Below are 12761 nucleotides of genomic sequence, written 5' to 3' on the forward strand. Positions count from 1 at the left end.
TAGGAACCATGTATTTCAGTTTAATGTGAAGTCATCAAGCATTTGGACTCGAAAGCAAAGGATTTCTGTCAGTACCCCATAGTATGTCCTCTGACTCGGATGTAATCATTTGGGCTAAGAGAGTGAAGGAAGGACTGCTGGATTCATTCTCTTTCTCCCCATTGACTCCATAAAGGCAAGTTGCTATCATCTCCATGTCTCTGCCCTCCATACTCCTCTTCTGCTATAGCTATACCTTGAGGACACCTGTTCCACCTGGCCAGCACTCACTAGCTTTTACCTGACCAGTACTAAGTTTTAACTTTAGAATAGTTTTTGGAACAAACCCGAGCATCTTATGGCTCTTGAAGCAAGTTGCTCCAAGCCATTTATCGTTCATTATAAAACCCCAAGAATATGTAGAAAAGGTCCCTGAAGATGGGGGAAGGGAGAACAAAGTAATCCAACTTTGCTGAGTAACTTCCCATGTCATTCTACTGTATCTGCTTTTTAAGTGATGCAAAATGCACTAAATATTTAGTTTGTTTGGAAGGATCCAATGCATTGTTTACAAAGGCTTAAGGTGCCCTTTGCTCTGCTCAGTCAGGATTATTGCATTGCCCAGGACTTTGACACCAGGGAAAAAAACAGAGAGTGCTCATTTACGGTGCATAGAAACTTGGTCAGGTATCTACCCATGTGGCAAATGGACTTTGACAGCTGTCTTGGAGACGGACAAGTACCACTGCGGCTAGCTGAAAGAACTGGAGCTGGTGGTCTCATTTCTAATAAAGGTATGTGCATTTGTAAGTAGGAGTATTGTGGGTGTATAGACATAAGATAATGTTGCTCACTCAAATTGTCCTGGAGTAATCCTGTAGCATTTGAATTATTTTTCTTGCTCCTTTGGTGTGTAAATGAAATAGGTTTCTCCATACACAAATGTTAAAGCTGCACAGAATACATGTTTGATAGAGAAGGTTGCAATCAATAACATGTGTTGTCAGATGTTTGTTCAATATCACTCCCTGCTGGTTTGGCAATGTGATTGAATGACTGATGTATAGATAGAAGGTGGTTTGTGTATCTGTAGGAACCTTTTAAAAATGGACTAAGAGACCAGAAAGATCTCAAGTTTATTCAGCCTTTAGGGAACTGTTACAGACATCTTTTCAATAATAGTGATATAATATCAGAGAGATTAAACTGTATGTCAGGAAATAATGAGACATCTTATTTTATCATTAATATATTACTGAATAATGAAAGTATTTATCAAGCCACTGTTTTCTGGTAAGTCAAGCAGGATTTGCTGTATAATTTTGAAATAATGTATGTGGAGTGGCCTGATTATAACTCTTTATTTTCATTTGGTATTAAAGTTATCAGTGTTAGATATCAATTAGTATGAAAGCTAATTGCAGTATTAAAAACTTGTAAGAATTTTGTGGCTAGGGCATAAACTTGTTTCTTTAACAGTAACTGCATGTATCAAACTACAAAGAGGTGAATAAATATTAACAATCTCAAAATTCTAATTTATAAAGAAGTTATAGATATGCCTCTAGGACAGGGGTGGGCAAACTACGGCCCGCGGGCCACATCCGGCCCGTTGGTCTGTCCAATCCGGCCCGCCCCTGAAAAAAAATCGCTGGGTGTGGCGTATTGCCCTGTGCTGCGTGGCCCCCAAAGCTGCAAAACAGTGCGGAGCGCTCTCGGGGTAGGAAAGAAAAGAACTTTGCAAAGGCCTCGGCTGGGAGTTCGAAATCACCTTCGAGTGCGACCTCTCCGAAGGTGAGTCCCTGCCGATCCCCCTTTTTTTTCCGGGGCTTCCAGGCTTAAACTTTGCAAAGGCAAAGTTTGCAGGCTGGAGCGTCTTCCCGCCGAGGAGCGGGAAGGGTTCCGCCAGCGGGCGGGCAGGCTGCTTAAACTTTGCTCGGGCGGCACTTTAAAAGCCTGCTCCCAGCACCCGAGCAACTTCCCAGCAACTTTCGGCTTCCTTTTAACTCGTGGGCGCTCGCGCCTGGCCCCAAGCCGCGCGGCAGAGGGGAAGCCCGGCGGGCGGGCGGGCTGCTTGGAGGAGGCGACCGGCGGTGCTCCGGCAGCAGCAACAGGCAGTTCTGCCTGGGCTCCGCTCAGGTGTCCGGCTGGGGCTGTCAGGAGTTGCTACCGCCGGCGCAGCTCCGCGCGGCTCAAGTCCCGCGTTGCCTTGGGAAGGAAAAGGCAAAACCAGGAGCCGCTGAGCCTGAGCCTCCAGTGCTGCTGCTCCGTTGCAAAGCACCGCCGAGGCTCTTCCTTTTGCCTTTCCTTCCCGAGGCAACGCGGACTGGAGCGCGCGGAGCGCGCCGGCGTAGCAACTCCTGACTCAGAGGGCTTCCGAGGGAGGTGAAGGAGGAGAAGGGGGGAAGGGGGGGCGATTCCCAAAAAATCTTGTGCTGACCCGGCCCGTCTGTCAAATTTTAAAAGTCAATGCGGCCCCCGAGCCAAAAAGTTTGCCCACCCCTGCTCTAGGACATAGCAAGAATAATCTTTTGTAGAGCCTTTTTAGACCTATAACCATGAAGGCAAAAGCCTTTACACTCTGGCTATCTTGTTTGGAAGAATGCTTCCTTTCATTGAACCTACTGCCTTTTGATTGTTTTTACATTTATAGGGAAACCAAAGAAATTTACTGAACAAAATCTAAATAAGAACAGTCTTTAATAAAAAAAAAAAAGTCCTGAATGGACTCATGGATGCCACCACGACAGCCCCTGGACCAAGGGAAGTGTGCAGCCTGGTTTGAAGGATATGGAAGGAGCCCATGGAGGGAAGCCTATCATGGTCCTCCACCTCCACATTTCAGGCAGGAAGACTACCATCCTGATTTCCAAGTAGGACCTCCGCCTTGGCTAGCTACTCAGCACCGCCATCCCATCCATCATCCAAGGCTCCAGAACTATATGAGACCAAACTCCAGGGCAGAGTATTATAAAAGTAGCTATCCAGACTGGTCTTACACAAGGTAAAGCTCACATGGAAAAATAAGGAGTGACAAGGTTGGGAAATTATATAGATAGGCAGCACAAGGAGGTCCAGGCTGTGATTTCAGCTGGTTCTAAGTCATAGTCTAAAGAAACAAAATCCTCTGATTTCAGAAATTATGGGAAAGTGTGTTTTATTGCAGTTGGGGTTGTTTTGAACCTTTTTTTCTCATATCTTTATAGACTGCAGAGCCCTGCATGTGGTCCTGAATAAGGCCAAGTGCCACCATAATAATCCTAATTTTGAGCTTTTGGATCCTGCAGTGTGGCTGAGCAGGAACATCCACACCAAATTTATTTACTTAGCCTTGTTGTCATGTTTAGCTTTTCCTGATTCTCTGGAAGCAATAGCAAGATTGAGGGCTTTTAATGATTTAGTCCTACAGCTTTCAGAGTGGCTTCCCCCGATGCTTTAATCTTCATATCTGGACTTAAAACTTTTGTTGACAACATTACCACCACTTTATTTTGATCATTAACTGACTATGGAGTTGTGGCTTCCCTGGCTTGTATATTGCTTAATGTGCAATTTATTGTCATGATTCCCTGGCCTATACTATATATTGCTTAATATACAGTATATATTTAGTAGGTTTTATGTAGTCCAGCTTATCTATTCTTTGCATTGAAACACACACACACACACACAGATATTTGCCTGCGTTTGTACAGTATTATGTACAAATTAATGTTCTGTTTTGCCCTTATCTTTGAGCATATTTATAATAAACTAGAAATGAATATTTCTGATCAACTCTTCTAAACACAAACAAGAAGCAAAAGGAACAGACACCCAAAGTTCAAACCAATCCATTTATGTACAAATGGACTGCCATTTGTCAGAAGTGGTGTAGGGTCTCCTGCTTGGGCGGGGGGTTCGACTAGATGACCTACAAGGTCCCTTCCAACTCTGATTATCTGTTAAACCTCTGTTAATTAAAAATTATGAAAGTGAAAAAATCAGGTCCAAGTTATTCACATAATAGAAGCTCTAATTTCCTGCTATTATTTTAACCTGGCCTTTGTATCTCCCAAATTAGAATGCAAAACCTTTGTGGTCTTGTCACTTTTTTTTACATCTCACATCCTTCAATTTGTCCCATCTTTTTGTAAGTGCTGCCACTACTTATTCAACTGACTTATAGATCACTAAGTTCAACCATCTACTGAGCCTGAGCAAGTTGTCAATGAAATCAGTCCCTCATATTTAAAAATTTATTTAATAATAGATCTAGGAGAAAGGGTCACATTAATGATCGAATACTGCTGATCTATTATAACAGCAAATAAAGATCTATTATTATTATGTCTAATAATCATGTGAAGACCCTGGAAAAGGCTGCAATACTGGGAAAGGTGGAAGGAAGGATAAGAGGATGGCCTGCAGTAAGGTGGATGGAATTACAGTGGTGATTGTGAGTTCCATTGGAAGACCTGGAGGACCAGGTTAGAGACAGATCATTACGGAAAAAATCTATGTGGTCACTAGGAGTTGAAAATGGTTTGATGCCACACAAGCAATAAATAATAATCTGTACTACCCTGTTTCTCCAACAATACGGCCTCCCCCAATAGGAAGTCCCAGCATGTTTTATAGGCATGAAATGAAATTAACCCCCCTCCAAATTAAGGCCTATATTAAAACATGCAAAATGGGGGGAATGGTGGGGGCTTGCCATTAGAAAGTACTTTTGTTGCACACCGGATATGATGCTGCCTGCGTTGACCCCGATACTGAAGTGCCCCACCAACACCGAGGTCAACATCCAAGCCGTTGCTGCCCGCCCGCCCAAAGATGCAAGGGGGAAATTAAGTCACCCCCAAAAGACAGCCTAGCCATTTTTTCGGGGCTCAAAAAAAAATAAGACCCGGCCTTATTATATGAGAAACATGGTAGTTTCTGGATCTGTTTTTGATGAACTATTTCCAACTACAGAAAGATGTAGAAGGCCTACTAAAGCAGATTTTTCTATCTCTTATTTGGCTCATTCCTTTTGAGTTACTTTTCAGGCAAGAATATGAAGAGTTACACCATGGCTTAGTGGAGGACCCTGAAGTGTACCAAAGATTCACCCAAGTACATCCAAGCAAAAGAGGTACTGCATTCCCCATTGGATAAATGGCTGAGAACATTGTGGAGCTAAAATATCTTTCTCCAGTCTAGTACCTTCTGGGCTAAAACAATTTATAATTTCCAATTAGCACAAGCAAAGACCAATCTATATAAGACTAATGAATATTGGGGAATGCTGAAATAAAATAATAGGGTGTGCTTGTATTTATGTGTGTTATGGGAAGTCATCTGCAAGCAATTCTTTATTCTTTATGCATCCTTTGTATCTTAGTATAGTGAGGGACTAAAGTTTAGAATGGTTAGAGTTGAATGTCCTCCTGAAAAGGAGAGAAATGCAACAGGCGTGAAACGGCAACACTAAAGTATTTGCAATTTACTAACATTTAAGTTTTGAAAAAGTTTGTAATTTCCTACTTTGTGGGCCAGATTTTGAGACTAAGGATGGCAGCCAGTGTGGCATATTGCTTATGGTTTAGAGGCTAGAAGATTAGAGAGACTCAGGTTCAAGTCTACCCTTGGCTATGAAATTAATTTGGCAACTTTGAACCAGTCATTCAGCCCAACCTAACTAACAGGGATATTCTTGTAGAAAAAACTAGGTGCCAAAAAGTGCCAAATATACTGTCTTCAAGTTCTGTAAAAACTGGGGATGCAATATAACACCCCAAAATATTTTAGTATCCTATCTCAATCTCAGTCTCAAAATGTTTCTGGGATCATGTGCTAAGTCCAAAATGCTATTTCAATTCTGGGCCCCATTGTAGGATTAAATAATTCACATTTCTGTCTCCTCCTCCTCCTCCTCCTCCTCCTCCCCCTCCTCCTCCCCCCTCCTCCTCCTCTCCCCTCCTCCTCCCCCCTCCTCTTCCTCCTCCTTTAGCTTAGCCTTAGTTTGGATTCCTCTATATCTTTCCAACTTCATCCTCCTTCCTACAGTTCCCCCTGTTCTTCTCAAAGCATTGCAACTGCAAGAAGCATAGATGTTATTTTCTTCATTAATTTCTACTTTCCTGTGAAACTGAAAAACCAGGGGCAGTTCTACTTACTCCTAACCTCGTTTAAAGAGAACCATGGGCCAAAGTTTTACACACACACACCAACATTTCATTTCATTTCTAATGCATGCACTTAAAAAAATTAGGTGTGCTATAACTGGGTTGTAAATATCTGGACAACTTGTAGATGGAAGTAGTGAGATGCTGTAAACTAGTGGCCCCCAACCTTTTGGGCCCCAGGGACTGATTCCGCTGTGAGAGGTTTTTCTGCAGACTAGAGGCGGCATGGTTTCACATGCTGCCTGCATCCCATGGATGGGTCTTTGCTTGTTTGCATGGCACAGTTCCGGTCCATGGACCAGAGGTTGGGGACTCCTGCTGTAAACCTTCTATCATATGGTTTTAAGCTTTTTGAAGCCCAAATATGATAGTTCTAAAATGTGAAAGCTACTAGCCCCCAAAAAGTCTTGGGAAGTTTTTTTTCCCAGAAGTGATTTGCCACTTTAACTGTCCATCTGGCTTTGTGCCTAAGGCAGTGTTCTGACCCAAACCTGGTTACAAGAGAGCAAACACAAGACAAAGGCAGCAGCACAGCCTTTTAATGTTTCATCTATGAATCCTGTTTCTTCACAGATAAAAGGCTGTTTCCAACTAATTAGCTCTGACAAGAAAGAGCCTTGCCAAGTTTTTGCAAGGCTGCCAAAAAACAACAGATAAGAAATAGTTTACAACACAAGAGTCCTCAAATATCAACTGTAATGTCCACGATGCTGAGTTTCAAAACGTCTTTGCTTCTTACAAAGAACTTTCGCTTCACAGCTGGCTTTTATCTTCTTGAAGGAGGGGCCATTACCTTGCAGCCTTACTTCCGAGTCACCCGTACTGTTGTAGGTGCTATTTCCTGCAAGCAATCTTCGTGCACTTGCACTTGGCACAGGCTCCTCAGGAACCTCCTCATCACTGCTGCCAGCCCCCACAAGCTCTGAAGGCAGCAGTCCACTCCATAATAGTCCTGGCCCCTCATCTGAGTCCTCACTCTCCTCAGCCGTTCACACCTGCTGCTGACTAACCACAACAGGCAGGCATAGAACTCATGGTATCTTAGTTTTTAGCTTGATGTGTTAACCGCTGCACCAAATTATATTACAATTTGGTTTAAATAAGGAAATATTCCTGCAATGATGATTTGCTAAGAGAAGGAAAAGGTGATAGCTTATCTTCAAGGGCAAGTAGGATTCCTATAATCCTAGCCAGTATTTGGGAAAATTACTGTAACTCAACCATTTCATTTCTCTTAATTGTTTCTCAGCTTCATGCTGTTTACCTGCAATCCTTCCCCCTCCCCCTCCAAGGTAAATAATTGGCATTATCTACTCCAGGGGTGTCAAACCCACATCGTCACGGCAGTGTCACGTGATGTATTGGGACTTCCCCCCTTTGCTAAACTGGCCGTGGGCATGGCCAGCGCATGATGCATCTGGCCCATGGGCCGGGAGTTTGACAGCCCTGATCTAATCTGTTCCACTAGTACAGAAGCATAGTTCAGTTGAGCAGTCTAAAGAGAATGGCATTCCATTGCCATATGCCTAATTCTGACTAGTCTTTCATTCTTTGTACAGATCCAAGATGGAGAGATAACTGGAGTGAACGTGCAAATTCTTGGAACCAGAATTACTATACAGATTGTCAGTCTAGGAGTGGTAATGACTCTTTGGGCCATTATGATGTATTAACTCCGTAAGTAAAACTCTTGAATGACAATGTTTAAGATTGTCCATATCCAGTTATTCTTAGTACTGTTGGGTCAATTTTATGAACTTTCTTGTCATAGTTGATAAGTCAATCATTGCAGTTGTTAAGTTAGTAACACAATTGTTAAGTGACTCTGGCTTCTCCATTGATTTTGCTTGTCAGAAGGTCACAAAAGCTGTTCACATGACCCTGGGACACTGCAACTGTCACAAAGATGAATCAGTTGCCAAGAACTGAATTTTGATCACATGAATACGGGGATGCTTCTATGGTTATAAGTATGAAAAACTGTCTAAGTCACTTTTTTCAGTGCCAGTGTAACTTTGGTCATGAAACAAACTGTTGTAAGTCAAGGACTACCTGTAAATGCAGAATGTCAGAAATGTACAGATATGGTATTAAACAATTCCTGAGTGCTTATCAGTGTATTACATGTATCTCCTATTGCTGGCTTGCAAGGTCATTTAGATTAGAACCAAATACAATAGTGTGAGCACACTATAATATTAGGTTCAAGTACTGTACTATAGCGTGAGAACACTGGGAGGCAAAATTGAGCTTTGGCTGGAATGGTGATTTGTGAGTATCTTCTTATATAAATGTTTATTTGTTTTGATTGCTTAGTTTAAGTGTAAGTCTGTTCATGCATACACAAAAATGAATTGAGAAGCATGATTGATTTTTATAGTCAAAGACTGAAAGCATCATACAAGGATTATGAGAGATTCTGAATGTGAAGCAGATTATTTTTACACAGTACCAAGAGTGGATTTTAGAGAATAAAGGACACAAAAAGAAAGGAAATAATTGGAAAAAAAATCAAAGTGGAAGGACTATAGGAAGAGAAAATGTGAGTCCTGCTTGGAAAAATATTAGAAGATAAACGCATTTTCAACAGACTAAATGAGAAGTGTGTAAAAGGAAGAGGACATGGAAGCTGCTTGAAACATGTTACAAAGCAATACAGAAGATTGCAGAGTTATATTAAAGGAAATAAAAACACATTGCAGAGGTGAAAGAAACTGTGGATTAGGCAAATGCACACAAATACAAGATAGTTGCAAAAATGAGCCTGAGAGAAAAATATTTTATAAAGTATATATGGAGAAAAGACAAATACAGAGTATGTTTTCAACAAGAGCAGGATATGGTTAAGATTTAAAAATGAAGATAAAACAAAAACTTTTTGGAGTGGGGCAAAAAGAGCTGAACTAAGAATGAACTGAGGTGAGAAAGTTTACTGTACATTTGTTGAGTTAGAGAAAATATATGATGGAACAAATAGGCTGGAATTATGGAATGGTTTGTATAAATATAGAATAGAAAGTCAGTGGTTGAAAGTGATATTAATACAGTAGTATGTGATGGAATTAAAGATGCCAGAGGATAAATGGAATATTTAGCAAATGGGTCAACATTGAGCATATTGGCTTGGATGTCTATTGTATTTATGGATAAATACTGTATATAAGGAAAACAGTCATGGTGATCTTATATTGCTTGGGATGTAAATGTGCTTGAATTTGTGTGTGCATCTAGTGTTCTAATGTTGTTTGAGAATCTGAATAATTTGTACTGAATGTTATGAAGTATGGTATTATAAAGAGTTTGAATGTTGATTTTAAGATTTTAACAGCTGCATTGGTGTGAAGATTGCAAAATACACTACCTGTTGTAATTCATCTTTAACAAACAATTCATGAAAGAGTGTTAGGTTTCAGATTTTATAAGACTTTTAGCTAATATAATAACTTTGTACATTTAACTGTACTAAACTGTAATGTTAGCTTGAATATGGAAAAAGACATTTGATAAAGTTCAAATCATGGATTTGTATCAAGTTTTGCAGGATTTTAGATTTCCTATGCAATTAATTTCTTAGATTAAAGTTTATTATCCTAATCCTTCTGATTTTGTAATTATTAATTAAATTATTTCACCAGTAATAAAAACAAAGGGTAGAACTTGTCAAAGATGTTCTTTATCTCATTTAATATTTAATTTGGTATTGGTTCTCTTGGTATGCCTAATAAAACTAACTCATAATGTTAAAGCGATTTATATAGTTGAATTTAAGTATAAGATTTTACATGAAGATGATAATTTTCAACAAATTAGAAGTAGCACAGTGTGTGTGTGTGTGTGTGTGTGTGTGTATGTATGTATATATGTACAAAAGCACTTGTAGCTTTTGTATCAATTGTGAGGTTAGTGTCCATGTTTCACCAGCATATGTGAGTATTTGTAGTAGGACTATTAGATTCTGTAACAGCTTTGTTCCCTATGCCATCTGTCTGGTAAACTTACAAGATTCGTTTTTCTCACCATGTTCATGTATACAATACATCCAAACTAGACTGTGTTGTTTCGCTGTGTCATATAATATATGTAGGTATGTGTGTATATGCATATTTATTTATTTGTCAAGTTTATGTAATGTATATTGGTGATGCCTCTTTAACAAAATTTCATTTTAATGTATGGTGATTAGTGTACATTTAAAGTGACAATAAGTTTTAAGTTCTAAGGTTGACCCTTTTTCTTTGTGGCAGCCCATTAGATATTGAAATATTGCTATCATGTCATTTCCAATCTTTCTTTTCCTTAAACTAGACATACTCAGTTCTAGCAACTGTTCTTCATATATTTTAGCCTTCAGTCCCCTAATCATCTTGTTTGCTCTTCTCTGCACTCTTTCTAGAGTCTCAATATCATTTTTCTATTGGGCAACTAAAATTGGATGCAATATTCCAAGTGGGGTCTTACCAAGGCATTATAAAGTGCTATCAACACTTCATGTGATCTTGCAGAAAACTGCAATTCTTTGTGCATCTAATATTCTGCAGACTTTTGTAATGCAGAATTGTAAGCTCGTGGAAGGGGACATTATCAATAGAGGGAGCCTCTTCTCACCTGGCACCTAACTTGGTGATAGGTGAGAAAGATTTAAGTGAAACAGTGTGCTATGTACACATCATGAAGAAATTGGGTCAAAATTCTGAAATATTAGAATCTTGTAGGGAACAGTACATATTTCATTTTATGTACTTATCATGGTGTAAGGAGACAGATATATAAGTTACCGTAAGGTTGAGTCCAGTAGATTTTAAGCTCAACCTTTTTCTTTTTCCTTTGATATCCTCCAGATCTAAGAAGCAAGATTCCTATGAAGATAGCTATGCTTCAAAGAAAGATGCTGCCTATGATATCAGCTACCAGTCTCCTTTGTTGCAAGGACACACCTGGGATAAGAATGCCACTGTTCCAGCCCATGAGGTATCTAATCTCATCCTTGTTGACAGTTTAGCTCAAGGGACTTCAAAGTTTAAGACTTGTGGACTTCAACTCCCAGAATTCCTGAGCTAATATGACTGGAGGAGGAATTCTGGGAGTTGAAGTCCACAAATCTTAAAGCTGTCAAGTTTGAAGACCTTTAGCTGGTGGGAGGAAAGAGGTCCAAACCTTTTAATTTCCTATTTTTTTCCCCAATAGTAAAATTCCTTGGGAAAAAAGTTATAAATTATTTTGCTTTGTTTTAATTCAGACTAGCATTCACTCCCATATATTTTCTATGTTTTTCCCCTGCATAGCTTTCATTGCCCGAGAGGCTAATCCCCCTCCAACAATACAAGGAATCTGGTCTCAGTTCCAGCAGTTATGAGCTTAGTCAATATATGGAAAATTCTTCCAACTATTATGAAGCAGCTCCCTCCAAGGATTGGAGCCCTGTTCAGTTAGGTGAGTTATTCAATAAGGATAAGTGATGGTGATAAGGCTGAATACTTGCTAAAGTAGTTTACTATAGAACTATGGTGAAACTCATGGACAGAGAACCAAAAAATTCTATTTGGTTCAGGAGGACCATCCGAGGATTCCCCCAAATTTGAATGCTGGTATTGGGCTGAAAAGCTGGGGTAATTTTATAGCAGTTTGATCTGTAGGGAGGGAGTCATGTTCTGTGTATAAAGAAGGTCTGAATAGACCTGTCTATGATAATTTTCATCTGAATAACAGATGACCAGATGACTATAATTTCTTGTGATATTAGTACTAATTTGGCTCATTTTCCTTTGAAGGGTATGTGATGCTAAAATTGGAGAGAAAAGCCCTGTTTCATGGTCTACCAAAGGAAGATTTAGATTGGATGGTCTTAAGGACTTAGGGTTTTTATCTTTTTACTTGCGGTGTTTGCTCCAGATTTACATAGTAGTTCTGGCTGAACGCCACTTTCTATCCCCCCTACCCTTCTAGATTGTTCTTAAAACTTAAAAAAAATCCAGTCAAGCTTTTATTGCTTTTATTCCTACTCTCCAAAATATATTTAAAAAAAAAACCTAGCATTACTTTTATTATGTTCATTATTGATAACATTTGAAAACTTTGCTCTAGGAGGATTTGTCTGAAAATGCTGACTATAAAATATTGAATAAATAATATACTCCTGTTTTTCCCCCTAGATTTCCCTTAGGTTGGGTTTTTAAGAATATTGACTATACATTCATAGCTATATCAGACTTGATGGGAATTGAGTACAGGGTTGGACCAAAGACCTTTAAGCAGGGGACCTTCCAACACAATGATTCAATGTTCTACAATCTGAAATGGTTCCAGTCACATAAAAGAAAAAGGGATGCTCACATTGAAAAGCCAAGTAGCTGTATAGAAGCAGAGAGCCAGCCATCAGTTGCCAGTAGCTTTCTTCCTTGTGGTTTCTCTTCCCATATGATTTTCTCCCAAGCAAAGAGACTTCTGGGTATCAAAGTGTACCTGAAGAGAAAAGATGTCAGTGAGAGAAGCTATGGATAGGGCTGCCAGGTCTGAGTTACAAGAATCAGGATGACTTTTAGATGGCAGCCAAGAGTTAAAATGTTCCGTATTTTTCTGCTGTCATCTAGTGATCATCTGGATTTCTGCAGCCCAGACTGGCTTGGAATGGTG

At 39.8% G+C, this 12761-nt stretch overlaps 1 protein-coding gene across 3 annotated transcripts in view; it reads left to right on the forward strand.

Moving 5' to 3' along the window:
• The first annotated feature begins 582 nt into the window (after positions 1–582).
• SEC16B (SEC16 homolog B, endoplasmic reticulum export factor) overlaps positions 583–12761 on the forward strand; it is a 55320-nt gene continuing 43141 nt past the window's right edge. For 2 of the 3 annotated variants that reach the window (XM_087960901.1, XM_087960902.1), the window contains exons 1-6: positions 632–773; positions 2633–2983; positions 5013–5098; positions 7691–7808; positions 10970–11099; positions 11414–11561. In XM_087960901.1, coding sequence (XP_087817027.1) covers positions 2703–2983; positions 5013–5098; positions 7691–7808; positions 10970–11099; positions 11414–11561 — 763 coding nt within the window. In that variant the 5' untranslated portion in view covers positions 632–773; positions 2633–2702. Of the gene's footprint in view, positions 774–2632; positions 2984–5012; positions 5099–7690; positions 7809–10969; positions 11100–11413; positions 11562–12761 lie in introns of all 3 variants that reach the window. The other variant, XM_026669197.2, reaches the window with a different exon arrangement.

The sequence above is a fragment of the Notechis scutatus genome, chromosome 3 (assembly GCF_049901735.1).
Source record: "Notechis scutatus isolate UNSWTSFEM ecotype Mainland chromosome 3, rNotScu1.2, whole genome shotgun sequence".
Taxonomy (NCBI): domain Eukaryota; kingdom Metazoa; phylum Chordata; class Lepidosauria; order Squamata; family Elapidae; genus Notechis; species Notechis scutatus.